General features: G+C 44.2%; 2 protein-coding genes and 1 long non-coding RNA gene across 4 annotated transcripts; 1 reads left to right on the top strand and 2 right to left on the bottom strand.

Annotated features, from left to right (window-relative positions):
* Positions 1–44: 44 nt before the first annotated feature.
* Positions 45–6,159, bottom strand: LOC106886510. Its single transcript, XR_001411666.1, has 5 exons — positions 6,023–6,159; positions 1,615–1,777; positions 1,388–1,525; positions 820–903; positions 45–129 (listed from the first exon to the last, which is right to left on the bottom strand). It is a non-coding gene; the product is annotated as an uncharacterized LOC106886510 (long non-coding RNA).
* Positions 1,919–27,852, top strand: LOC106886508 (uricase-like). Of its 2 annotated transcripts, none has more exons than XM_014939518.1 (8): positions 1,919–1,978; positions 20,115–20,333; positions 21,089–21,205; positions 21,331–21,409; positions 25,304–25,490; positions 25,964–26,087; positions 26,474–26,557; positions 27,455–27,852. In XM_014939518.1, the coding sequence occupies exons 1-8, from the start codon at positions 1,964–1,966 to the stop codon at positions 27,590–27,592; spliced, it is 963 nt and encodes a 320-aa protein (XP_014795004.1). In that variant the 5' UTR covers positions 1,919–1,963; the 3' UTR covers positions 27,593–27,852. The 2 variants fall into 2 exon arrangements, with proteins under 2 accessions (XP_014795004.1, XP_014795003.1); XM_014939517.1 differs by lacking the exon at positions 1,919–1,978 and adding an exon at positions 19,481–19,588.
* DNASE2B (deoxyribonuclease II beta) lies at positions 8,148–18,099 on the bottom strand. The gene is made up of 6 exons (XM_014939516.1): positions 17,909–18,099; positions 14,070–14,247; positions 12,709–12,790; positions 11,584–11,745; positions 9,880–10,077; positions 8,148–9,265 (listed from the first exon to the last, which is right to left on the bottom strand). The coding sequence occupies exons 1-6, from the start codon at positions 18,019–18,021 to the stop codon at positions 8,910–8,912; spliced, it is 1,089 nt and encodes a 362-aa protein (XP_014795002.1). The 5' UTR covers positions 18,022–18,099; the 3' UTR covers positions 8,148–8,909.

Here is a 27,852-nt window from a genome sequence, read left to right as displayed (position 1 = left end):
TAGACGGGCTACCAAGCTAAGCCCGCAAATACAAATAGCATTGCTATATGATTTTCAAAGCAGCCAAATCACATACTTCATTCCTCATTTCGTTGATTACATACATGCTGATTTTTTAAAATGAGGGCACTGAAAACAAAAGGAATTTAGCATTAAAGAAATACCGCATTTTTATTGAAAAAAAAATTTGAAACTATAAGTTCTGTGTTCCTGCAGGATCCTGAGCAATGTTCTCTCTCAAAAAAACCCTACAAAACCCCAACTGTATATTTTGACATACAATATAGATCTGACTTGCAAAAAGCACAGGTATTGAAATTTCCCTATTGTTTTCCAGCAGAGGCTCAGGCTTCCTTAAGAAATGTAATGTATGGAAAATATGCGTGAACTTGTGCTTTGTAATTATATTTGTGCCTTTCTTAAAGGTCGTCCATAGACTTCTCTACACCCATGGACTGAAAATCATTGCTGTACAGTACACAGACATACTAACATATGGTAAAAATATTTCTTTTAAAGGGTTTTTTCTGAAAATGTTTGTGATTTTTTTCTTGATATGACCTGCAGTGGACTGGTGGTGCAGATCCTATATGAAATATAATTTTAAATTAATGAGGAGGCCTTCGTTAGGGTACACACTCCCATGGAACATTTTCCTGAAACACCTACTATTATTTGGAATTTGGTTTATTTGAAAGGGTCTATGTTGTCAGACCTATATTGTGACCAATGATGAAGGAGAGAGTTGGGCTTTTTCTTTCTTAAAGAGCTAAAGTAGGAGTATGAGGAGCTGTGTGCTTGTGGCACAAATGAACTCACCCATCAAGAGTGTAACAGCCTCTCCGGTTGTACATTATGCACGTCATCATACAGTGACTTGGTACTGTGTCTTGTTATGCAGCCCTAGGAATGGAAGAAGCATAAAGAGTCATCCTAAGGAAAGAGATGAAAGCTAATTCTGCTGTTAGCAGAAGAATGGTACCTCTGTTCTTTTAATTTCCACTTTGCTGTACGGTGCCAGTACCAAAACAATGCAGAAGTGCTTGGGAATGAGAACCCTCATCTTGGCTTTCCCACCTTGGTTTTTCACAGCACGTAGCAGGCAGAGTGCACCAGGATGTGTTCTTAGTCCTCGAGGGAGATCTTGAATCTCCCTGGAGGAGAAAAGATTCTTTCTATCAACACTGCTCATCTTCCTCAGTGCTAACAACACAAGGGAGGACTGAGGAGATACAGATTTTAGTCTTCATTGTGCCAGAGACAGGCTTTGAAATAGTATCTTAAATTACTGAGATGTTAAAAAAAATATCACTAAAGGTGAGGGTATCGGTTCTTCCTGGTTTGGGCATTGAAAGTAAAACCATGAACAAGAGAGACAGGTGCTCACCAAGAGGAGGTTCTTCTCTGCCCAGCTCCTGCATGGTCCTGCCTCAGAGAGGTTCTTCTGGCAAAGCTGCCCACACACCAACAGCCACTCTGGCAGCGCTGGGAGAAAGACTGTGGTCAAGCCAAGGATGTGAAACTCCTGTTGGTGACATTTCCACCGTGTTGCGACTACGCTACCATCCTCTAGACAGGGTTTGTGTCATAGATGATGGAAAGCTCAGATTTTACCTTCAGGTTCTATGGGTGATTCCTGTGTCTTTGAAGTTCTGTTCCCACTGAAGATGAAGGCAGATTCCCACTGATATTAATGGAGTTAGGATGTGTCCTTGTCTCTATTTTTGCTCTTGTTTCCTTTGTTGCAGTAGACCCATTCCTTTATTAAAGCTTTTGCCTGGGGGAAAAAGAAAAGCCACGTTACTAAATAAATTATGAAATATTTACATTTGTGAAGCCAACCCCTTATGGCTGGCTCCTCCTCTGATATTAAGATGACACTTTTTATAGAGCTACAGGTTCTATACTGCCCTTATTCCTCTGTGGGATCCAAGACCGGGAGGTGACAAAACAGCAGGCCACCATGAGCCAAGTGACAGTAAGTAATATCTAGGAATGTTTGCTGATTTTGACTCAGTGCAGTGAAAAACAACTCTATTAGACCAGTGGTGGTTTGTTTAGTGCTAGAGAGCAAAGTAGAATCAGAGATGAAAAGAAAGAAAATATAAATTGGGGAGCTTTCTAAACTAAGCTTGATTTTTACCTGAGAATAAAAAGCCATGTGTTGTAGATATATAATAATAATAATCCTGAGAGCAAAGTGTTAAAGGCAGCAGTTTGTTTATCACTATTTATGTTCTGTTTATGTTCTTTTGTACTTGTATTTGAATTTGCTTTTTGCCTGCAGTTCTGTCAATGCCACAAGAACAAATGAAGCTAGCTTTAGTGCCACGATCCCTAATGAAATAATCTGCAGTTACTCTTGTGAATGTTTTGCATCTCTTGTTTTCATTGTATTTTTGTGTTGGCTTTAAACCTTAATAGCAGCTCCCTTCTTCTAAAAAAGTGGTTTAGCATGTTGTTCAAATATGTGTGGTTCAAACTGTTTAGCTTATGAATTCCTCCCTCCTACTTTTACATATGTAATGCTTTTGACTTCGCCTTGCCCCACCTCTTCTAAGTTCGGCAACAGACAGGTAGAGACTTTCTGGGTGCTGGTTTGTTGGTTGGTTTTTTTAGATACTTGGCTAAGTCACTTCAGTTTATGCTGTACATTTTTATCTCTCTGTGACATAGTCTGTGGAGGCTGTATCTGTAGAATGGAAAAATGATAATAATTATTGTAGAAATGGAACATCCTGTTAACTGGATTTCTGCACGGTTAACTCCTAATGGTTCTCTGTCACCAAACTCAAGGTCTCTGACCTCCCCAATGTCACCCATCCAAATGTTACTTCTGCTCTTCCCTTGCTTTTTCTCTCCTGCTGACTGTCAGTTTTCTTGTTCCCTCTTCTCCATTTCTCCTGCAAGCTCCCTTTGCTCCCATTGCTCTGGTTCATCTCGTCTTTTGTCAGTAAAGAGGAGGGCAGGTTGGTAGGTGGCTGGAAACACGACTGTACTAATTATCCCTAATTGCTGTGCGGCATCTCTTCCATGGTCCTTCCTTGCAAAATGTCCCATCTTTCCATGCAAGAGTCTTGCAGATTTCCTGTACACAATGCCTAGGATTTATAAAGTCGGTGTGTGAAATGGAGCAGCTTTCAGAGCAGGGAAGGAAACAGTTCTGAAATGTTTACTGAGCTGGGTGTTTTAAATCCTCAATGTGACATGGTGGACAGTGGTGCTGAGCATACTCATACCAGTGCAAAAATACGTTTTTAAATAGATTAAGAGAAATAATGATTTTTAGCTGGCAGAATCTTTGCCAAAAAAGGAAACCTGAAAAAAAGACACAAAAAAAGCCTTGGAGCTCAATACCCTCACACTTTAGAAAGTCAGAAGTAAGGAACAATAAGAAAACACTTGATGATATGGCTGTTGGTGAGCTTTTGGCACGTTTTGGATTGTAATGGAGAAACCATGTACTGCTGTAATGTGACATGCTTATTTGTGGGCATTAACACATGCGAAGATAGATTTTGGGGTTACTGTGTTATGATGCACAACTGTGTGATTAATAAATTAGGCAATGCTAGTACAAGTGTGCTGGAGTGAACCACTTGTAGCAATCGCCAGCACTCTAGTAGGCAACATTAAATACTGTGCTCTGCTCCAGTAAAGCTTTGAGTATTTGAATATCAATTTGCAGATCCCAAGCTGCGAAGTGATCAAAGGAGGGAAAGAATGTGCCTTACTTTTATCCTTCCCTATCCTTATGACAGGGACAGTCAGACTAGTCACCAGATTCCCTGGGTAGAAACGTCAAACAAACTCAACTGAAAGAAATAACATCAAGAAGATTTACCAAAGTCACTTGAGTAAAAGTTTAACACAGCTGTTTATAAAAAGCAAGATACGTTTTTCAAGTGCTAATGTTTTATATTTAACAGTTTGAGTAAAACAAACATATCAAATATGCATAGAATAGCATACTCTTATTACTGGGATAAATAAATTAAAAACTACAAAGATAAGCATACAATGGGCCTGAATTAAGAAATTATATTTTGAGCTAGTTCCTGTGTGGAGCCAAGGTGTGAAAGTGCTACAGCTGATTTCTGTGTTCATATGCAGCTTCTTTTCTGCATTTACTGCCAATTTCATAAGGATTATGAGGAAATTCAGCTGGTTAGGCCTTTAATCTGGTATCTCCAATCTAAATAGGCATCATTTGGCAAAGGTAGTCAGGTTTTCAGGACATCTAGAAAACACTGGTCTTGCTATGCCAGCTTGAAATTTCAGATCAGGCTCTCTGCCTTGTGCTGTGAAGAATTTATTCCCTGCTGCAAGGTGGGTTTTTTTCCACACTTTGCCTAACATAAATCTCTGTTAATCTCCATTCTCATTTTTAAATTCCTGTCTTTTTAAGAAATCTCTTGTGAAATTAAAGAGCTGCATCATATTCTTGGATCACATTCTGAGCACAGTTAGGCTTTGGATTACACTGAGCTTTTAGAAGACACTGCCAGCACCCGAACATTTCACCCAGGGCATAGGCAGCTGACATGTTCTGAAGTAATTACTATACTAAGTACCCGGTGATGTATCTTTCCCAGAAACTGAAAATAAAGGTATAGACGAGATCCACACAATAATTTATGGGCGTTAACATATGGGTGTAAGTTTCTCTGGGGATAATTATGTGACTATGCTAATAACGCCAAGGATGCTTGGATACATTAAAACAAATGCTCACAATGATGTCCTTGAGCTTTTCATTACCGTCAGGAGCCAGGAGTGCATATATTTAAGCAGGAGAGAGGGATGAGAGAGGCCCATACTCACAAAAACCACCCTCTCCCTTCCCACTGCGGGCGATCTGAGGGAGCCCTGTTTGACACATTAGATGTGTTTACTGGAAACTTCCCGCTTTGAGAGCAGAAGACAACACAAAGCGTGCTGAGAGGGGAGCAGCGTGTGGGGTTTGCAAGGAGAGATGGAAGAACGGCATTACTGCCAGTGAAACTATCACAACCCCCTGGGCTTTGCAGGACTTCTTTTAAAAACTGCAATCTAGCACACTGTGAGGTAGACTTTGCTGTGGTTCAAAAATACAGGTGTGGGCTTCCGTGACACATCCCAGTGCCTTCCCCTTGGAGAAGGGAATGTTCCCAGCTCAAAGAAGCTTTTCCCAAAGCTTCCCTTGACTTGCTGGCAGCCAGCTGGCACCCAGCCCCAGGTGTCCTTGAGAAATTCTCCGACACATTGCACATCACTCCCATCATGAGGGCTCCATATATTTTCAGTTGTTGTGGAACCACCAGAAGCAATCCCACCATAAAGGCTGCCCTGTGAGGTGGGCTCGGGCTGCAATGCCTCTGCCTGTTTTCCAGTATTGGAATTGCCCAGCTGGAATTAAACTTCACACAGTTTAAGTTTTTATGCATTCAAATTTCTTTGGGTTTGGTTTTTTTTTTTTTTTTAGCTTTTCTTTCAATGAGGCAGATGTCTAATCCTTTGACCTCTTACACTAAGTCTGTGCAAAATTGCACTCTTCCAACACAGCAAACCACTACCCTAATGATCCACAATTACCAGTGTTACAGCAGCATCCTCGGGGATACAGGGGTTTACAGAAAAACCATCAGGTTTTCTTTTGGAGCAGTGAGAGGGAGATGGAGTTCTGCCCTTGCTCTGGGGTGGAAGCGGCCACGGTGAGGATGGGAGAGGTGCTGGTGGGTGAGCGAGTGGCAGGCATGTATTGCAAGAGGCTGTATTTGCATTTCCTGCCCCTCGCCAGCTCGTCAGCTGTGCTGGGACCCAGTCTCGGCTTGTGGAAATGATTACAAGGCAATTTATGCCTACCAACAGCAATCCCTACTGTTGCGTTTGTTACAAACTTGGCTGCAGCACAGTGATGTTTAGTGGATTAATAACGTTGGCTTTTGGCCTCTCCTACTCCCTCGGCAAACCATTTTGATGTATAATAAACATTCTCATTTAGTCTAACTAGAACGGAGCCCAAGGGTCGGAATAGCCATACCTGCACACCGAGGAGAAGAGACTCCGGGTGTCCAGACAGGAGACCAGCTTTCTCCCCTCCCAGTGCCGGGGTCCAAGACTTCTGGCCTTTTGCAGGGTCAGCTTTGCTGGGCAGGTCCTCCTGACATCGCAGTGGGGGCAGCACCAGATGTCGCCTTCTGCAGAAGGTCTGTCCAGTCAAAAGGGTCACAGCAGGCAGCACAGAGTCATGGGGACAGGCAGCTATTTGCTGAGAGTTCGGCATTTTGAAAAAGAACAGCACAATTTAAAATTAACAACTCTATGAATATATATATGAATATATATTTCACACCAAGGGCTGATCACAGTGCATGCTGTGAGGGCACACGAGGTCGAGTAAGTGGTGTGTGGTCTTGCCTTTGCATAGGAAGCCTGAGAGTTACAAACCCTTCAAAAGTCTGTACGGTTTATCTTGTTTGATTATCAGGCTCTTTGGGGAAACAAAGAGTCTGCCCGTGTTTCATAACGCGTGCAGTAGAAATACGAGGATATGCAAATACGGACGTTACACAATGAAAGCAAAACCGAATTAAAGCTGTTTACAGTCGAAAAATGAGAGAACCAGAACTGCAGCCTTTTTATTGCTACACCACTGAAATGAGTGTGTGCACAACCCGGCTATTTAGCTGCTTGTAATGTTGTGTGGTACAACTGTGTCCCTCCATCCTCCCACTGCTGTTTGCGTCTCCTCAGTAACACTCAAACGGAGGCTACCAACCCTGGCTATAACGAAAGAGGAATGTTGTAAGAATCTTGTGAAGGTTTATGACAATTATCAATTGATCAAGTAATTGCAAATAGCAATCAGCACTTAAAGCCAAGTGAGGGATGGTTGACTTTTAGCCTGGGGAGCAGGACTGTGGCAGCGCTGCTCTGGTGGCTGGGACAATTTGCTATTGAACTCGGTGACCCAAACGCTGTGGCTGAGCATCTGCCACAGGAAACACAGGTTGTGTCGTAGGCCCCGGTGTCCTCTGGTGCACTGCGGTGAACCTCACCAGCGCTGTCTCCAGCGAAGGCTTTCTCACCATTCCTGTACACTGAGGTCACGCGTGTGCAGAGCTGTGGGCAAGATACAGGAGTTCAGACAGGTAGGTCAGGTTAGTGTCTGCCAGAAAAGGTGGGCAAGAGAAATTAATTTTATCTTGGCTTATGTGAGGGATGCCCTACCTTCCCACTGCTCGCTTCTGTGTCACTGGCAATTTTCACTGCCACAAATAGGTGTTGCTGGACCACAGCTAGTGAAACAATGAAAAGTATATATGTAAAACAATTTGACAAGCATCAGAGAAAAAACATTATGGAACAAATTATTTATCAAATACTATTTGGTCATACGCAGGGAAAAAGACCTGTTTCATGCAGAATAACTAAGCTGTCTACGTTATTTTCATTGAGACCTGGGTTTGCCTTTGATCCAGGTTGACTAAATATGAAATCCATTCCTGCACAATCTTCCTCATTAAGCAGATGGGAGACATTATTTTTATTTCTTCAAGGAGTATTCACAAATGTTTTCTGAAATTAATTTTTTTGGTACTTCATACACTTCGTTGTTTGGTTGATTTTTCAGGGTGAAAGGGGAAGGAAATCTTCAACAGCTTCTTGTGGTTGTGGGGCATTTTTTTACATCTCCTTCCTTTCCAGACACTGTTACGGAGAATCAGGGGTATGGACTATGAACTCAGCAAAACCGAAATATTGGTGGGGCAGCCAACTCTTCAGACTGGAGTTTGTATTAGCAATTCAGGGGGAAAAAAAAACAAGTGAGATATAGCCCTATAAATATATTTAGGAACATACTAAACACAGATACACTTTTGAAATCAGAACCCAAGAGTGTATCAGGATTTTGCAAATTAGCTTTGACTTTATAGTAAGTCCATGCAAACTTCAGGTCCTAAGCCTGAGACTTGAAGGTATTGAAAATCAACAGCCATGTTTGCTGTAGTGTAAAAACGTGGTGAAATGACATCTTCCTTCAAATATTTTCTTCTTTTTTCTCTTCTTCCTAATTGTCTCCATTTTTGCTTTGGCAGCTATAAAACATTGTAACCAACCGCAAATAACTATAAAGATGGAAGGAGGAGACTGTAAACAGACCATTTTCACTCTCAATTTATCTTGCTGCTTCATATTTTGGATGTGTTTATTTGTTTACAAGATCGCTGCGCATGAATAAAAACACTAGAAATACTCCCAAGCTATTGGTTACAAACGATTTAAAGCTCATTTCTTCTCTAAAAATCAATCACGTAAAAACTAAGCCTTCCCGTCCACACATCTACTCGTCTCCCTGCCTGTACCCGATTATGTCAGCTCTTTAAGAGATACAGCCCAAACTGAGCAGAAACGCTGTGATTGATCTCAACAGCGCCTGGAAGGCGGAGAGATTTGGAAGCGTTTTGGGGTGCTTTTCCCTTGCTAACTGCCCAGCCCCAACAGCCCAGCTAACAAAACAGCTTTGGCTTGTTCCTCCTGTCCCACGTCCAGCCTCGCTCACAGGCTTCCTGGGGCTCACAGCGATGTGCTTTGGTGTGGCTTTGGGCAGCAGCGGCCCAGCCCAGCATGGATGGTGAGAGGAGCCGAGGAGAGAGTGGAGCACGGCTCGGCACACATGGAGCACGGCTCGGCACACACGGAGCACGGCTCGGCACACACGGAGCCTGCTGCTCCAGCACCCGGGGAAAAACAGCCATCATTTATCTGCAAACCACCCGCTCTTACAGCTAACAAAGTGAAGGTCTAACACATCGGGCAACTCAAAGGGCCATTTCTCAGAGTGAAAATATAGTTTAAGGCAGACATTTCCTACACTTTCCTATGTACACTTTCCATGGGCTGGGCTGTTTGGGAGGAGCAGTTCGTTATATCAATGTGGAAGCCTCAGCGCAACTTTCGTAGTGGGTTATCAAATGCCTGAAGGCCTTGTAGATGTCTTCGTTCTGTGTGCAGATGAACCCACCACTTCTCCAAGCTTGCTCAGCAGCACGGTTTAGGTCTCCAATGCAGGTCCACTGATCTTTGGATTCCCTTGAAACAGCCCATTTGGAATGATCATTAATGGAATGAAAAGTGGAATTCAATGGCGTCCCTATGAGGTTTATGTTGTAGACGTGGTAGTCGAGAGAGCAATTTGAGGGAAGTTTTTGGCCGGAATGCTGCCAGGATTCAGCCAACAAATCGGTCTTCAGCTCCTGAGCCATCCAGGCCGCGTAGATATCTGTGGAATAACACAGGGTGTGGGAAATTAATCTTTCACCTTCCTTCATTTAAGAGGGGACTGAAAAGCATCACCTAAACTGGGCTCTTTTCTTTCCAATGCATAAAGTGAGACAGAGGGGGTTTTTTATTTTGACTTTTGTTTCAGGAGTTCGTTTCTATTTTTCCTCATTATAGAATCAGGGGTTCACGGATTTGACAGAGTTGGAAGGGACCTCTAGAGATCACCTAGTCCAACTCCCCTGCTAAAGCAGGATTGCCCAGAGCACATCGCTCAGGACTGCATCAAGGGTCTTGAAAATCTCCAGAGAGATTCAAACCCCAATTTTGCTCTTTGTTGTAACTGTTGAATAACAGGAAATAAATGTACTGGAAATCCCACTGTTGAACACCTTAAGGCATGTGAAGGACCAGACAGCTTTTTGGTTTGTGTGGCTGAAAGAATATTATGATGGGACACCATTCCCTGCCCTACGTTACATTTATTTCTAAGGCTGATTTTTCCCCCCCCTCAAAGAAATACTGATTGGCATAGAATATATTAAGTGCTGAATATATTAAGTGCTTATTTCTTGCTTGAGAATAGGTGATAAATAGAGCAACAGGTTCTCTTACCATCTATGAACAGGTGTGACTTTGCAAAGTGGAGAAAGGTTTCCCCATGAGCTGACTGGAGCTTGGAGAGGTGGCGCAGGGGGACGGAGGGCAGCCTGGACCCTGCACAGAGCTTCTGCAGGTTTGGGAGGTCAGCTTGGAAGATGTTAGGAATGGAACAGCTGTAGATTCCTGGATTATAACTCAGCATCTGTTGGTCTGAGAAAAACCCAAAGAAATGAATACATGCAGAATTAAAACGTGCTAATGTGAAGCAATCAGCAGAGTAAAGTTCTGCCTTGGAAAGGAAACCTAAATCCTTCTTAAACTTCACAGCCCACCTCCTGGAGGAGTTCAGCGTTAAAGTATTTTAGCAACCAAAACCATGTTTAATTGTATTCTGACTAGCCCTGCAGCACACAGACTGGCTGGGAGACTCTGCTCCCGTTTTCCCACTAACACCTCATTATTCTTAGCAGAACTGTTAACAGTGGTCTCAGTCCACTGCCACTTCCACCCATGCTCATCTTCAAGCCTTCAGCAGTGACACAGCGCTCAGATGGCACGTGTAAATCCAAGCCCGCCCGTATTTACAGGAGTAGTTTCCAGTCTGTTACAGCTGCCAAGCCAAATGCAAACAGAAGAGCTGCCAAAGGACCTAGTTTGGTTTTAGGGAGAACAGAGCTTGACTTTCAGCATCTGGATTGAATTTGCAGAAGAAATTTACATTCCTGTACAGTGCGCAGCTTAACTGTAGAAGTCCTTGCCATGGATATCTTAAAGAGCAAGGGAACAAATGGGCTCATTAGATGAGTTCATGGAAGACCAGTCCATCAGGAACTTTCCAGTCTTTCCAGCTCAGGAAATCCCTGAGCCACAGATTACCAGAAGCTGGGAGGACGGAGCAGGAAAAGCATTAGTGTATGCATCTCATTTTCTTGTCCCCTTTCCCTAAACAGACGCATGATGTGCTTCCACAAACAGGAACCTGGTTTAGATAGCTCTGGGGTGTGCCCAGCCCAGCCATTGCACAGCGTACGTGTTTCATTAACATCGTTTGAGGTTTGTAACTGAGAAAAGAGTGAAAAACAGTGTGAAGAGCTTTAAGGAGTGTGGCAGTGTGACTTCTTGTAATGCCTTTTGGTAGTCCCTTTTCAGGATTCCAGTACCAGATATCACTGTCAGATTGCTCTAAACCTTACAGGCATAGATTTTGGGGTTTTAAAATTTTTTTTTAGTACTGGTATTTTATGTGGCAAAAAGTACCTGGGAAATTCTGTGATATTTACCATACTTCATATTTCTGACAAGTCAAGGCTCCTACTCTAGCTCAAGCAGTGGTTGCCTTATATTTTTAGAACTGCAGGACGATTGCAGCTGAATGAGTTATTACTGTTAAAAACGATTAATCACCCTACTTTATATTTCCAAAGCATTTTGTATGCACAGACTGAGTTTACCCTCAATATACAGTCATGACTATTATTATCCCAATAGTCCCCATGGGGAGATGGAGATAGAGTAGAAGAGTGAATTTCCCACATTCACACAGGAAATGGTTGGATAAACCTAACTGAAGCCAAGAACATTGTTTCCAGGCCCCACTTGGTTTCCCAATCTGACAATGAAGGACAAGAACAAGCAATTTCTGAGGCAAAGCCTCAAGAAAAGCAGTCAGAGGGGTGCTGTGGGACAAAGGCTTTCTCAGGGACAAGCTTTTCACACCTAGTTCTATGAACTGGTCATATTTGAAGGTGACACAGAAGGCTGTCTGTCCATAGGACTCCCCAGAAGCTGGATACCCGTAACCATCCTCAGGGTTGGGAGGGAACAGGGGCACGCTGTGAATCACCCAGAAGCCTTGTGATTTGTCCAAGAGCAGGAATCCTGTCAGAAAAAAAGTTATTGCGAATTAATTAAGGAGGAAAAAGCCCTGAAACGATAGAGCTGTGTCCTACTTCAGATTTGCTGCCGCAGACACCACGCTTCAGTGTGCTAATGTCTACAGTAAACTGGCTGTAGAGTAGGTTAGTGGATTATAGGAGATACTACTATTGTATTAAAATTGTATTAATTCTGTCCTGCATTGCCTAACTCAAACTGTCACCATGCTTCTTTTGAAAAATACCTTTCTCTCTCTCTCTGCTCAAATTTTGTCTTCAAAAGGTCTGATGACTTAGTGGCTGTGACCTTCTCTCTACTGCTAATTTTCCTTCCCTGCATATATTCACTGCATAAGAGGAAACAGACTCCGTCAATCCGGTGTCTTCTTCTCCAGACCAAATTCTCCCCGGGAAGCAGCCGAGAGGGGCTATGCCTGCCCCTGCAGCAGGGTGCTCGGGGAGGAGCAGGGCTCCCCAGCCATCCCCATTGCTGCAGCCTGGAAATACAGCCCTGCGAAATGTCTGCAGCCCAGTGTCAGGCTGGGCAAATCCCATCGGCTTCCTCAGGGAACGCTCAGACCTCCACTGAAGTTTATGCTTATTTAAAGTCTTGCTTCACTTTAACTGCCCCAGAGAGAGAGAGTTTGGAGGGGTTTATGTTTAGGGCGCCTTTCCCTTCGCTCTTGTACTGCTGGTGCCATCAGGATGATGGGGTCTGTACTCACTGAAAAGAGCTCTATGAAAACAAAGGGTCCATAAGCCCCAAGAGTCCTTCAACACAGCACGGGCAAAGCAAAACCAAACCAGAAGCTGCAGCGTATGTAACTATAGACCAAACCACACATCATGCAAATGAGTCTCCAGCTTTGCTCTAGGCAGGAATTTTAGATATGTGGATAGACAGACAAGTAGATGCTATCCACAGCTTTAGAAAGGAGAAGATAGTAGCTTGGAACTCTCCCTGTACCTTTGGTGTGTCCTCTTTTCCACCCGTCAGAGTCTGATGCAGGGACCTCATCGTTGTATATCGCATACGCGACGGTGTCCCTCTGCAGAAAAATACACATTGCTGAAACATGACGTGCAGTAAAAGGAAGGCATTTAAGCAAACATCTTCTGCTGGGAACAGAAGAAACAATTCAGGACTTCTTTGTGTGAATATCGTGAGCCTAATCTTTCTCCCAATTCAGCTGAAAGAGTCTCTGCACAAGTTACAGTAAAATAAACCTCAAGACTCAGCAATAGGGTCCTGTTTAATACGAAGTGGAAGTTCTCTCAGTCATTGCAGTAGCCCTTCCTCAAGAGGTCCAGTGTGCGGGTTTATTGGGCATTTGCTTGTAAAGAAGCCCCCCCCCGTCTTTTTTTGTACCTCTCTCTGATTTAGCAACCAGAGCTCATGAAAATGTTTGCTCAGGAAAAATAGGCATGGCAAGCGTTCTTATGAAGGACAAGCAATTAATGCTTTTTTGCAAAATATTTGCATATGGCCGCACCTTATTTCCCCTGAATAGAGAACTTCAAAGGAGTTGAGACATGCCTCCCCTCCTGATGTACTCTGAGTTTGTAAACAGTTTATTACAATTACAGCGAGACCTGGAATAGGACAGTTGGCCAGATTGCCAGTATTTGACTGACTTCTGGCAATCTCTTCTACATATAAATTAATGACACCCTACCACTAACCCACAGCAGAAACGCAAAGACACACCCAGACTCCCAAGAATATTATGCAGATGGTAAAAAAATAACTATAGGCAGATCTTGTGGTATTTGATAATCGCTTCACACAAATATAAATGAGCTGTCCGACTGTGGGGGGAAAAAAAACCAAGGCCTAACAAGCAGCAATCACTGCTGATGCAGTCACGGTGATTTCAGGGGGAAGAGCAAAACCTAGATTTGATTTGAGACAGAGTGTGAGACACATGCACCTGGGAGGGCTTAGGACAGTGTCTGTAACAGTCACCACTGGCCCTGGTCTGAGTTCACAGCCAGTTCACAGCTTTAGACATTGCTCAACATCAATTGCAGAGAAGAAGCCAAAGGGACTATGTATCAACCCTCTTTTTTTTCTTTTTTTTTTGATGGGCAATACTTAAGTGCGTGAAAGGCTTGACTAGAAATTAGAAGTTTCAGGATAATTTCTAATTGTAGCCAAAACTGCAAATAATCTGCCCAGCTGTCAAGACACTTCCCTTGATGTGTTTCAGCAGATCTAGTCGGTCAGGTCTGGCCATACCTCTACGTGCTTATTTTGGCTGGTTTCATTTCATTTGCATGTAATATCAAGTAAGCGTACTAACAAAATGATAATTAAATGTTACTTGCCTTGGATTCGTACGTCTCATAGAGCTGCTGCAGTGTTTGTCCCAGAGCACCCTCCGTCATGTTGATGAGGTATTTTCCGAGCTGCCACTGGGGAGCCAGGGTGTCCATGTACATGTATTCCAGCCCCACCAGAGGAATCTCTCCTTTGGTATGTTTCGGCAACTTGTAAAGAGCAAACCTGCAACCATGAAGAGCAAGTGGTTTTTTACAACCATCCTGTTTGAATGTGCAGATCGGTATCTCCATCCCAGCTGAGGAGTTTAGAGAAGGGTGACTCAGGGGGTGCTGCACTGGCGGGGGACCAGCCCCAGGGAGGTGACCCAGCACAGGAACCAGCAGCACCTCGGCAGCACAGCACCCGCTGCAGACAAATTTGCTCTGCTTCTTAGCAAGAAAGGGAGGCTGATGTGGCACCAAACTCCTGCTGCTGTGGCGAGACTGCTGTTGGCACCCCCAAAGAATCTGAGGTAGCCCTGGTTTGGGGTCCTGTTCCGCCACTAAATCCCTCTATTGCTCCTGGTTCTGGTAGAGAACATCAGGTCCCAAACTCAGTCTGACATTCTCATGGTCAACCTGGACATCCTTTACCAATACATTTTTATATTATATAAATGTAACTTTATATGAAATAGGTAAGATTATGTATTAAAATTGTAAAAATGCATAATGTTATATTTATACATATTTAAATCCCCAAAGAAGTATAAAGCCATGTGATATTGTTGTGCCAATCCCACTTTTCATAACAGACTTGCACTCTCCTGAGCTGTGGCAGACTGGATATTTGCAAACAGAAACCATTAGCCAGAAACACAAAATCGTAGAGTACTCAATATTGTCAATAAATGGCTCCGTTCATATTAATGTCCCTGATGAAGTAAACAGGTTTTCCCAGTGCACAAGTCCATGGGATTAATTGCAATATAATTAAGTGAGCCACTTTCTTTGAGTGCTGTACTCAAGTAATTTGTTATTTATGTCAATAGTGAGAACTGAGTGGCATTATTTTCAGTCCTATACTATTTACCAAAAAAAATGCAGCCCGACTGTGCTTAACCTTTCAAGTATATCAGGAGGTGTAAGCCTTTCCCAGTTGATTTACAGTCTAAAGGTGGTCCAAAAAAGGCATCTCTGAAAGGAGGTGAGAAGTGGCAGGAAAGCATTTGCTAGAGGAACATCTAATCTATGGGAAACGTACATGCACAGGCAGAGGAGAAACACATGTTGGTGGTGATCCTGGTAATCCACCAGCATTGCCACTGGCTGAGCCATGTTCCCTAAATATCTCAGGAGAAATTCTTGCTGATGACAGAGAGAGAAGAAAGTGATTTCTACAGGAAGGCTGTGGAGAGCTCTGCGTGCAAGGGGAGTCACAACAATCCCTTGACTTGAAGATTTGGAAAGGAGAGGAATAGCAGGAGTTACAGTATGAGTTAAGTATAAGCTGATCCAGGACTTGGCATGGGAAGCCTTTCCAAACTGCTCTGAAATGTATTGGAAGATTTATGCTCGTGGGGTGTTAACAGCCTCGCACCTGACAAATCCCTGGTAGCAGGTAAGCTTACGGAAATGTGAGCAGTAAGTTGCTTGCCACTTCCCAGTGGATACGTGCTTTGGCCCTTTCCAGAAAGCCAGCTGAGTGTGTTAGCAATTAAAGTTGTATAAAAGTCTTCACTGCTATTTGTGCACAGGAAGTTTCTCAAGAGCTTAGGCATTTGTGGGAGCAGAGGGAAAATTCTTCTCCTGAGAACCAAGGAAAAGCAAATCCGCTTATACCTGATTAGCATTGTCACATTGTTTGCTTGTGACTGAACACTAACTTACTACAAATAATCACACCTTCACTTAATCAGATCTTCACTTCTTCCCTCCCCCGGCAAAAAAATTAAATAAAAGTCATACAATATGCATTCGTGGCTTCAGTCCTTGACTCAACACTTCTCAGAAAGCGGAGTTCTGGCTTTTGTTTGCATGAAAAGCTCCCCACAGAACCCAGTGGGTTTGGATGAATAAAGGAAGGACCCTCTGCCCCCCTCAGGGAGCTGGTCCTGTGGCCATTTGCCCTGGTAGCCCCAGTGTGAGGTGCAGGGAAGAGGGTGGGCTGAGCTCCTGTCTGGAATGAAAACACAGGGAAGCCTTTTGTCAGCCCCGGCACCGTGTGTGGGTGGGTGGGGAGCGCAGGCTCGGCCGGGGAGCGCAGATGGGATCAGGTCAGATAAGGCAAGTGATCCCTCCGGTTCAGTGGCAAATGAAAGGCTGCATGAATACTGAGTAATTATGGAATATTGCAGGATGAAACCACTGAACAGGAGGAACTCACACACAACTCTTGCTAAATGAATATAAAACCTGCAATGCTGTGTTTGTTTCAAAGAGCATTGACATCTTTTGGCTAAGAGGAAGCTTTTCTCAGCAGTTTCAGTTCTGCTTCTCCTATCAGCTTCACAGCAACCAAATCCAGAATCAGGCCAAAGCTGACTATTTCTTGTCAATAAACTTGGGTGACCCCTGCAGATTGGTAAGTTTCTCTTTCATTTGATCATGGCACATTGGAAAGGAAATCCCTCCCCTGTCCTTCCCATACATTTGTCAGAAGGAAGCACAGCTTTGCCTGGGCACACCCCTGAGTTCCCACCTGGAATGGGTCACACACAGAAGCACAGCTGAATGACTCCCAGCCACAGCTTTCAAAGTATTTCTCAGATAATTAAGAAATGAATAGTAAATGTGGTTTTTGGTTTGTTTGTTTGCTTGTTTGTTTGGGGTTTGCTCTCCTTTCTTTTTAGCTTTAGCACAGACTCATTCTGCAAGGAATAATTGCAGTCTGCAGAGAAATGAAATTTCTCCTGCCTGTAAGCCGTTGGGTAGCTGCACCAGCTGCGAGTCTGATTCCTGAAAAAAAAGCGCATTATCCAGGAGGGCCTTGGCAAGGGGGACAAGTCACAGGGGTGGGCCAGACCCTCACACGTTTGATGCTATGCTGGTACAGAGCAAAGCCAGCTTTATGCTCCTGAGCCGCCCGCCTGCGGGGCGAGGGGCTCCTGCCCTCCCTGCAGCTCGCTCCCTGTGTGAGGGAAGGGATATGCAAGAATAGCATCCAGACTAATCATTGTTACATGAGAAAGGCGCTTTTCTTTTGAAACTGGGAGGCTTCCGTGCTCTATTTTAAGATATTATGGATATTATGCAATTATACTTTGCGTCTCTCATCTTCAAAGCGCATTAATCCAATTAATCATTTAATACCCAAACTGGGGCTCGCTGCTGGCCGTGGGATGGCACCAGCTCTCATGTGCCAGCAGCTCTGGTGGTGGGGAAGGACCTCTGCTCCTCAGTCCGAGGGAGCTCTCCCACCCTGCTGTCCCCCCGCAGCGACCCCACCGAGGGGACGAGTGCCACCACGCTGCTGTTGGGGTACAAGTGACAAGGCTAAGGGTGAGACAGAGGCGTTTTCCCTGCTGGGCTCAGTTCCCTCAGGCAGAGGAGCGTGTGCTGGAGCCCTGGCCCGGGCCGGGCGCCCCTGGAGCTGCCTCCGGCGAGCGCAGCCTTGGCACCCGAACACAGGCTGCGCTCCCTTTGATGATGAGACACAAACGCCGGGTGATTATTTTGCAGTTAGTCATAGTGCAGTAAGGTGGTTGGTTCAGTGAAGCGAAATCACATTTCAATAACTTCTCCTAGGTTTTCCAAATGCAAAATTCAGCTGCTATTCCCAGGCAAACAGGATTAGAACAGTGATTGCTATGCATTACTTCCCAGCGAGCCACCTACTTCGTGTGGTTTAATCTCAAGTGTTATTTACTCCCCCGGCGTTTCTCCCCTGCGTGGTATTTACTCACCAGTCGACTTCCTCCCCGTCTTCATTCCTGCAGGAAATCTGGGCTGCCCACAGGGGCGCGGAGCAGAGGAGCAACAGCAAAGCGGGGTGACACCACGCAGATCCCGCGGGCATTTTGGTTTGTCGGCCGCGCAGGGTGAGCACCGAGCAGGGTCTAAAAGGAGAAGTTGTGTTGGAGCAACTGCCAGGTCCTGCTGGCGGGGCAGGGAGCACGGCCCGGGCTGCCCGAGGGGCAGAGCCTGCCGGGGAAGTGGGGTCCCGCTGCAGGGACGGCTGTCGGCAGCAGGGCCAGGGCTCCCGGGAGCTGCTACAAACAGCTCACCGTTTCTTTGGGTGGTAAAATGACAAGTTATGCTTTTGCGATTGTACTTTAGGGGGTAGTATTTTGACTATTTAGAATATTCAAGGTATTCTGCTTTAAAAAAAAAAAAAAAAGCAGCAGATACCGAAACCCTTTTTGTTTTCTTTTTAGTGCTGCATGACTGAAGTATGAATTTTTTTTACAGCTATCTGAAAATACCCTCGGCGTTCAGACATGCAAAAAAATAATCATTTATATCACACTACTTCTCCAGCCAGCCCTAGGAGCGAGCCCAGCCTTTGCACTGCTCCTGCGAGGAGGGTTTCTGGGGCAGCGCTGAGCCCTGGGACCTTCATTTCTCTGTGGGGACTGAGCCCCTGGGGACTGAGCCCACAGGGACTGACAGTCGAAGAAAACCCTCAGATCTCTGAGGCACAGTGATTTACTTACGATTAGTTAATTTTGTTTTTTTTAAATTATCTTTTAAGTGCATTAGCATTTCCCTTGGGAACAAACATGCCTGAATCGAGCAATTTAACATCTGATAATCTTTTAGCAACTCACACATAAAAAGCTTCTATTTATATTTTGGTGTGTAAAATATTCTTTCTCCCTCATCGTTATACTTACGTTAAAAGGTGCTGATTTACATTAAAAGATGTTGACACCGAGTATGGGATATTTCAGCCTCAGGGAAGGTGTAGCTCAATAAGCTCTGGATATTTTAGGATAACAGAAATCCTCATAACCTTCGCATGTGTCTCCTTTCTGGTGGAGCCTCTCCAACACTGTAACAGATGTGCAATCAGGGTGTGTTTGACAGAAGCAGGATAAAACTGAAAAGGGCTCAGTGCAAACGAAACCAAAGATCCCAGAAAGCTGAATTTTGCTGCTCGGATTCGCTTCTGGCCCCTTTTGTGGGAAATCAAAACTGTGACACAGTTGTGAGGAAACGCTTTCAACCAGCCCAGCTCGGTCTAGCCTTTTCTTCTTGCTCTCAGGAACTGCAGCGTTGCATAGAGGGGGTAATAAAACACTCAGCACGCCAAGAAGGTGACAGCTGCTTCCATCTTCTGTTTGGGACTCCTGCCTGCTTGCAAAGCAACCTTCCTGCCCCTCACAGAAGAATTGCTTTGATACTCACCGCCTCCACTTGGGCTTGGAGCATAAAGTCCCTGTGGCCCTGCACGTGTGACGGGGGACAGCCCTGGGGACGTGGAGTGCCTGCTGGGCTCTGCCTGCTGACGGGGGCTCCGTGCAGGATGCTGACCCCGTTTTGCCACCTTCTGCAGGAAAACGGAGAGGGCTGAGCGCATCGCACACATGGAGCGTGACAGCGGCTGTGTGGGCTGCGAGCCAGAGGCGCAGGAGGTGGCCAAGGTCTGTTCTTGGTGCCAGGGAAAACCAGGAGTTGTATCTTGAGAGGCACAGCCCGGCCGGGGAGAGGCAGGAGTGATGAACCAGGAGTTGTATCTTGAGAGGCACAGCCCGGCTGGGTAGAGGCAGGAGAGCGTGGGTGCCATGCTGCCTGCCCTCTGCTCCTGACTGGCTGTGCTGGGACATGCTGGGGGCAGAAAGAGATGATGGAGGGGACACTCAATGAAGGTCTATACGGTCAGGACTAATCCAAAGATGATGAATGAGACAAACTAGTTCACTGTTACTCATGTTATACGATCTGCCCCCCCATAAAATTTTAAAATTCTATCACAACTGCTACTAATGTGGTAATAGGTTCCTGAAGAATAGCTTCCCATCAGGACTTTGCAATTTATAATGAAAATGTTTTCATTATCACAGGTAACCACAGAAATAAAGGCCATAAACATTGTTTATGTTTCATTGACTGGGCATAACTCGGGCTTCCACTGAGTTCTTTTACAACTGTCACGTATTTTCTCTGCAGATCAAGGATATAGAAGTCCTCAACTGCGAATATGGCAAGAACACAATTAAGTTCCTTCGCCTTCATAGAGAAGGGAAGAAGCACTTTGTTAAAGAAGTGGAAGTGTGCACGCATCTCCGGCTGACTTCTGCTCACGAGTACCTGGATGGAAACAACTCTTGTGTGATACCTACAGACACCATAAAGAACATTGTCCTTGTGTTGGCCAAAAAAAATGGGGTATTTTTTATTTTTTTATCTAGCCTTGCTGTTTCTTATGACTTCATTTGGAACTGTTGGTTATACTGACTTTTTATTTTCAAAATGCACTACTGGCACTAAAGTCACCTTCAGTGATTTGGGAGAGAATTTTTCCTCCACCACTGCCTATCCTGCAGACTCCTCCTTAGTTTTCCAAAGCCTTTTTTTTTTCCTCACAGAACTAGCAGTATTTCTTGTAGATTTGTCATATAAGATCCGTCTTTATTTTAAAAAATTTAATAGCGCATAATACTGCATTATTTCTATATAGCATTTTTAAACGCGTCTCCAAGTATGTGAGACTCCCCTTAATTCTCTTCACTGTGCTCTTACCTCCCTCAATTGCATTTATCATAATGACAATCTGTAGTGTAAATTGTCTGTCTCAGTAATGAAATCCCATTTTTAGCCTGTAAAGCTTCATCAGAATATCGCTACGATCATGTCAGCATTATATCCTCAAAGCATAAGGCTTCTGCAGCAGTTTTTCCCAGCCCAAGGACTGCAGGTCGCTACACCACAGAATGGGAGATTTTTGACGTGACTCTACAGCTGCTATTTGCAGCGTGTGCTGAAAGCTGATCAAACGACTAGCCACAGTGCACAAAACCAGAAATGAGAGAAATCTGTATTTTTAACAACATTGATCCTTCCCAAATATTTACAACAATCAGAACAATCTAGTTTTGCACGAGGTAATTGCTTCTTTCTAATAATACCGTTTGCTGTTTTAGATCCCAACTTTAGAACAATTTGCTATAGACATCTGCAGACACTTCATGACTACATTTTGCCAAGTGGCGTTCGTCAAAACCTACATTCAAGAAGTACCATGGCAACGTCTACATGAGGTAGCTAAAATACTGATACATTCCGTTTGTTTACGCTGAAGCCATTTGTCACTCTCTTAGTTCCTGTTTTCAAGTTAAGATAGCCTTCACTGCGCTTTTACTGACATGTCTGCTTTAAATTGCAGAACGGCGTTCCCCACATCCACTCCTTCATATGTGTCCCTGATGGCATCCGCTTTTGTGAAGTTGAGCAGTGCCGGAATGGTGAGAAAAGATTTCGTGACTTCCCCTCCTTCTCTGTAAATATTTCTGCTGATGAGAGACAAAGATGCCTTTAGAGATAGCTGCAGGTGCTACTGGGCTCTAAAACAAAGAATACTTTTATAGCCTCATTTTGCAGTCCTTGATCTCTGAGACATGGCTGAAGAACAAATGTAGCTCACATTTGTACGTATATCCTAAACACACAAGGGTTACAACAGCCCATCCAGCAGAACTGCGATATATTGGCACAGGACTTAATAGGCTTCTGAGAAAGGGCTGCTTAGTTTACACTATATTCTGCAGTCTCACTATTATCATGACCCTATAGAGAATGTATCGTGAGACCACACAGCTATAAGCCAATTGTCTAGTTTGCAGTTATTTTCAAAACCCCATCAACATGCCTTGATTTTATTTCTAAGAAAGATGCCATTTCATTGCTGCAAGCCAGACTGGCTTGAACACTGTGTGCACTCAGGTCTACACACAAGCAATTTTTCACGTGAAAATACTTCATGTAAGCGGGCTTACTATTTTTGCACGCTATGCGTAAACAACGCACCATTTGGCTTCACTAAGAGTTTTGTTTAAAAGACACAGGCTTCCAAGCTCAACTGTCTGTAAACTGGCATTCCAAAGGGAGTATAAAATTATCTCTTCTTGCTATGACTCACAACAAGAGCATGAGTGGTGTTTCATCTAACCCATCTCTCGACCACTAGGAACTGAGTGGAGACCACTGCATTGTTTCACACAGTGGGTTTAGCAGTTTTAGGCATTAATTCAATATCTATCTATTACTGCCCTAATGAAACTTGGAACGATTTCCCGTCCTACCCTGTCTCCCTGTTTGTCTCACGTGTGAGGGTTAGGACCAGAGGCAAGACCAGTGTCACTTGCAGACAGGACACAAGTTCTGCAAGGCGCGTTTGAGCGTGATCCCTGTGTTCTGCTGCAGAAGAGGGAGAGCCTGTACAATTTGGCAGTGCCTCTGGGCCTAATCCTTTTTAGTGTTCCTAGTAATATTAGCTACTGCTGTATGTGGGTTTAGCAGTTTTAGGCATTAATTCAATATCTATCTATTACTGCCCTAATGAAACTTGGAACGATTTCCCGTCCTACCCTGTCTCCCTGTTTGTCTCACGTGTGAGGGTTAGGACCAGAGGCAAGACCAGTGTCACTTGCAGACAGGACACAAGTTCTGCAAGGCGCGTTTGAGCGTGATCCCTGTGTTCTGCTGCAGAAGAGGGAGAGCCTGTACAATTTGGCAGTGCCTCTGGGCCTAATCCTTTTTAGTGTTCCTAGTAATATTAGCTACTGCTGTATTTTTGGTGGCCTCGATAGTATTGACTTCAGTTTCTGGAAAATGTTAAGAAAGAAACCTGAATTAAAAAAAATAATAAAGAAAAAGAGTTTATGCTTTCTTGAAAAGCTGCTGCTCTTAAAGTACAGATTGAATTAAATTTTTCATCATCTTGAAAATTCAGCGTGAAATTCTGCAATTTGAGATTCTAGACAAACAAAAAGCCTTTAAGGCTTACTGAAGAAACTGCCGTTCCTTCTCAGTCTTCCTTTCATGTAGCCCTTCAGCTGTGTCTTTAGGATTCCCTGCCTAGGTGAGCAATAGCCAATGAGAAGATTTTCAAATCCCTTTTATTTTTCTTATAAGAGAACCTTCTCTATCTTTAGCATCCTCCTATGCACTTATCAGCCAGACACAGAAATGTATTTCTTAGTTAATCCTATCTTTAAACACTTTCCTCATCGTTAAAAGGAACCTAGTGAGGCTTAATAGAATTACAGGCTTATTTTTTGCCATTATATCAGCTGATAAAAGGCTCAGAGGTTTTCAGAAACTGAAAACACCACAAGCAATTTAACAGAGTCAACATTTGACAACTGAAGGGAGAACAAGCACAAAAGGTACTGAAAGCACAGCAGAGGCTGTTCACCTCAAAAACTTTGCCAAGGCGTTATATTCTTCAGTGCAAGTCTCAGGTCGATGGCACACAGCCAGGCAGCCAGCCAGACTTTCAGTAAATCATTCGTCGCGAGGAGCTCTTTCAAACAAGGCTGTGTATTTGAATATCAGATAATAAACCAAGGCTCACTGATAGTATCTGCACTCCGTTAATACCTGTGTATTACAATCTTACACGCAAGCAATAAATTCAAAGAATCATAGAATGGTTCGAGTTGGAAGGGACCTTAAAGCTCATCCAGTTCCAACCCTCCTGCCATGGGCAGGGACACCTCCCACTAGAGCAGGTTGCTCAACGCCCCATCCAGCCTGGCCTTGAACACCTCCAGGGATGGGGCATCCACAAGTGCCCTGGGCAACCTGCTCCAGGGTCTCACCACCCTCACAGTAAAGAATTTCTTCCTAATATCTAACCTAAAACATTTAAAACTGTTACCCTTTGTCCTATCGCTCCACTCCCTGATAAAGAGTCCCCCCCCATCTCTCCTGTAGCCCCCTTTAGGTACTGGAAGGCTGCTACAAGGTCTCCCCAGAGCCTTCTCTTCCCCAGGTTGAAGAACCCCAACTCTCTCATCAAGAGAGAATAAATTCATCAAGGTCTGAACAAACACCAGAATATCCTGTCCAAGGATAGTCTCTTCTTTAGATATTTTTTAAAGCTTTAGTAAATAACAGGGGCATGTAGCCAAAATTATAGATATACCTCCTTGGACTCATTCAAAACCAATAATGAATGTAAACAAGAGAAGAAATTGATAAAATGCAGTTCTTATAAATTTCCAGCGACAAAGCAGTTTAAAAACAACAAACCTCTAAACAATCATGTTGTTTAGAAATATCCATCACAGCGCAATCATTTTCAATATAAATTCCTGCAAAGACACAGTTTAAAGTCAAAGTCTGTCAGTCTTCCCAGTCCAAGGCAGGATTACTGTGCACCAGACATATTCAAGGATTAATTTTGAACTAGCCAACGTGAGCACCAAGAGCAGCACAGAAACAGCAGCTGGGGCTTCATCCGCTATCTCTACAGGCTGTGAATAAGCCTGTGTGCCATAAAGTTCCTCTTTACTGAATTTACTTTTTAGGCAGCTCCAGTCAGTGAAATTTTCAGTTATCAGCTTAGTGTGCTCTAAATGACTGACCGTTTGAAATTGCTTAGCCGCCATCCAAAAGGTTTGTCAAAATAAAAAGTTCAGGACACAACTGTTTGGCCTTCAGAAGATGAAAATCCACCCATGCAGCAGTGACCTACAACAGCACACTTTATAAATAGTGGCTGAGAGCAAAAACACTGTCAGTTTGAACCTGTGGGTGGCATCTGTATCAGTGCCAGTTCCTGCTAATTAGCTGAACTGCAGGGATTTGCATTGGCTCCTCGCCCTCTCCTTCTCACAGATGCAAAACTCACAACAGGATGGGTATGTAAAGCTAATTTCTGATTGAGGCTCCAAGTCTTTGTGCAGAGCTTCCACACTCATCTAAGTTGTTAGAAAAAGCTCAGCACACCTCTCCCGTACACTGCAGCACTACTAGCCTATTTATTTTCCCTTTAGAGCAATTAGTAGTCCCTGAACTGACATCAGTGAGAGCCAACCCAAGGCATCTCCCAGCTCCAAGAAGGTGAGATAAAGGGTGTCCTCAGCTCTCCTTGACTGCAGCTGACTTGATAGAACTGTTTTCTAGGCTGAGCTCTGATTTCAGTAGTTTCTGTCTTGTTTCTTACCTTTCTGCTAACATCAGTGTGCAGAAAATAATTTTTAGAAGTAGTTAGGCTTGCAACAGAAGCAGACGAGTGAGTCCTGGAGAGACTGCTTCACAGCTCTGGAGCTGTCACTGCATGTAGGCACCCAGAGGTTTCTTCCTCTCTGCCTGAAAAGGAGCTCATAGTGTCTCATATTTTTGGATTACAGGTCCTCTGGTTGTTTTTGCTGGAATTAAAGATCTGAAACTTATGAAGACAACACAGTCTGGATTTGAAGGCTTCTATAAGAACGAACACACCACACTTCCTGAAAGGAACGACAGGATTTTATGTGGAGAGCTCTTCTGCAAATGGTCATATGGCGAATGCAAGGATTTTGACTTTGACTGCACATGGTATACATCAAATCAAATAATATTTATTACCTAATCTATGATCCCAAAGCCCCTCTGTACAGCGGGTGTAAGGGCCAGATCTGCAGTTGCTGTGCACCAGCCAGGCACAGATCTCAGTGGGGGCACCGAGCACTTGTTCCAGGGACAAGAGGCAGGTGCTGGGGGGTACTCCCCTCTCTGATGGTGCATCAAGGGGTGGCCTTTAAACGGACAGTTCAGTGTTCAGCCCAGAACACTTTGGAAGAACAAACAATTAATTTGTTAAATACTTTTAGCAAAACACCAATTTGTGAATTATAGAGCCGGGGGGTGGGGTGGGTGGAATTTGGAGGTTACAGGACAAAGAAATTGTTCTTCCATAAAATCAGAAAAGACAGAAAATAAAATAAAAAACCTAACCCCACAGTAAAACATTATGGATCTGGACAGAGACAGCTGATACAAGGCTTTGTAAGAACCTCTCTTACCTCTAGGAACAAAATCCGTGAATGCATCCTGGAAGCCTTTACTGGTCCACCTGACTGTGGGGAATATTCACCCTCTTACCAGAAAACTGTCAACACTATCCAGATGTGCGTCCTTTCCAAAGTGCCACAGGTATCTTCTTCCCTCCTACTGGTGTTTTACTTCAACAATAACGAATATTAATAGGACCACTGAGAAGACCAAAATGAGCTTATTATTTCCTCTGGGAGTTGTAAGTGAGGCTGGACACTGGTGGTATAGCTAGATGGTCTGAAAAAACCACAGACACACTGAGGAGTTCATATGCTGCTCCCCAGCTGTGAACACAGTGGAGGAGAATATCACTCAGTGCTTGGCAGGACATGAGTAAAAGTGAAGGGAGTGCTACAACATTGCCAACATGTTCAATAAATTGCATTTGATCAACTGTACATATTGAGGGGGGAGAGTGTGAGGGGATTGTGTGTTGGCTGAAAAGTTCCCCTGATTCATTATCTCATCCATTTTCATGGTTTCAGGTACAGATCATAGAAACCGTCTTGAACAACACTTTTTATAATGTTGTAGACATGAAGAATCTGGGCCTGACCAACGACAAAGAAGTAAGTAAATGCTCCAAACACAACCTGCCTGGACTCTTTAGATAAAAACACTCAGCCTTTAAGCATAGCTACAGTTCTGCGTAGAACAGTTAAAGGGAGAAAACTTTCTCTCCCCCAGCCCCAGTGAAAGCTCCACTCCAGCTCTAAAAAAGACTTAAATTGATTACAGAAGAAGGATAATTGCCAGCTTGTGCTGTTGACAAAAGCTAGAGGAGCACCGTGGAACGCTTTAGAGATCAAAAGGATCTGTAAAAGAGACTATAATGTCAGCCTGTGTGGTTTTAACCAAGCAGAATGCCTCTCAGCATCCTTTCACACAGCCAGGTAGTGTGAAAAGTGAGCCCACTGTGGGCAGGGAGCAGCCTTGGTGCAGTGGGGTTACAAGTCGGGTAGCAAAGCCGTAGAGTAACCCTAGTGACAGAAGACAGTGCTCTTAGGGAGCCATTGGGAGCCAAAGCAGATGGGTCCAACAGCGGACAGGGAATAAGCCTGGGATCAGGCAGAGGGTGAGAGATGTAGGGGATGAGGTACATTTGCTCCTCCCTCCACAGCTGCTCTAGCTGACAGACAGGTCCAGCTGAGGGTCTGTTATCTGCACGTGATAAAGTGGGTTATTCCATTTTGTATCAATGGTCTATAGTCTGTTTATGCTCTGATCTCCCTCCCTAAGCCTTGTGATTCTGCTGCCATCCTATCCTACCCTTGTCCTCTTTCCGGTGGACATTATAGATCCACTTCCAACTAAGATAACAGCAACATCTACCATTGATGTTCATAAGAGAAGGAAAAGACCTGGGTGTGACGTTATGAGGAGGTGAATAGGCAGTTTCTGCTGCGATGGTGCTGGCACAGCCCCGTCTCAGAAATGACCCCTGTGTTTGTGCTTATTCCCCTCAGGTTCTGGTTCCAGTGGAAACTCCCTATGGCTCCTGCGCTTGCACGCTTGGCAGGAAGAAGTTCTTAGAAGCACAAGGCCATGTGCTAAAAGATGAGAGGCAAAGTCAGTTTGGACTGGCAGCTGCCCAGGGAAACTAAACCTCTTGGCTACACTCACACCTGCCTGATAGACTTAACAGCATGGCTTTCCTATCAACGTGTACCCCTTATTGGCTTCTTCCATCACTGACTACTTTTCCCTCTATGAACTCCTGAGGTTGGGATTTCTGAAGGAGCCTCAGGAATTCAGAAACCAAAGTCTATCCTAGAATCTCAGTGTGATTTGCAGATTGAAATCCCCTATGCTCTTTTGAAAATCCCAGATGGAAACATTATAGTAAATTAATTTATAAACCAGC

The sequence above is a fragment of the Calidris pugnax genome, unplaced genomic scaffold (genome assembly GCF_001431845.1).
Source record: "Calidris pugnax isolate Ruff unplaced genomic scaffold, ASM143184v1 scaffold18, whole genome shotgun sequence".
In the NCBI taxonomy this organism is placed as follows: Eukaryota; Metazoa; Chordata; class Aves; order Charadriiformes; family Scolopacidae; genus Calidris; species Calidris pugnax.
This window is presented reverse-complemented; position numbering and strand designations above follow the sequence as displayed.

Excerpts from the sequence above, each read along its gene's own strand:
- DNASE2B (XM_014939516.1), bottom strand. The coding sequence starts at position 18,021 with ATGCCCGCGGGATCTGCGTGGTGTCACCCCGCTTTGCTGTTGCTCCTC. Across the intron at positions 14,248-17,908 it reads GACGGGGAGGAAGTCGACTG|GTTTGCTCTTTACAAGTTGC; the intron begins GTGAGTAAATAC and ends TCATGGTTGCAG. Across the intron at positions 11,746-12,708 it reads GAAAAGAGGACACACCAAAG|GATTCCTGCTCTTGGACAAA; the intron begins GTACAGGGAGAG and ends TTTTTCTGACAG.
- LOC106886508 (XM_014939517.1), top strand. The coding sequence starts at position 19,532 with ATGGAGCGTGACAGCGGCTGTGTGGGCTGCGAGCCAGAGGCGCAGGAG. Across the intron at positions 21,410-25,303 it reads AGTTGAGCAGTGCCGGAATG|GTCCTCTGGTTGTTTTTGCT; the intron begins GTGAGAAAAGAT and ends TTTGGATTACAG. Across the intron at positions 26,088-26,473 it reads TCCTTTCCAAAGTGCCACAG|GTACAGATCATAGAAACCGT; the intron begins GTATCTTCTTCC and ends TCATGGTTTCAG.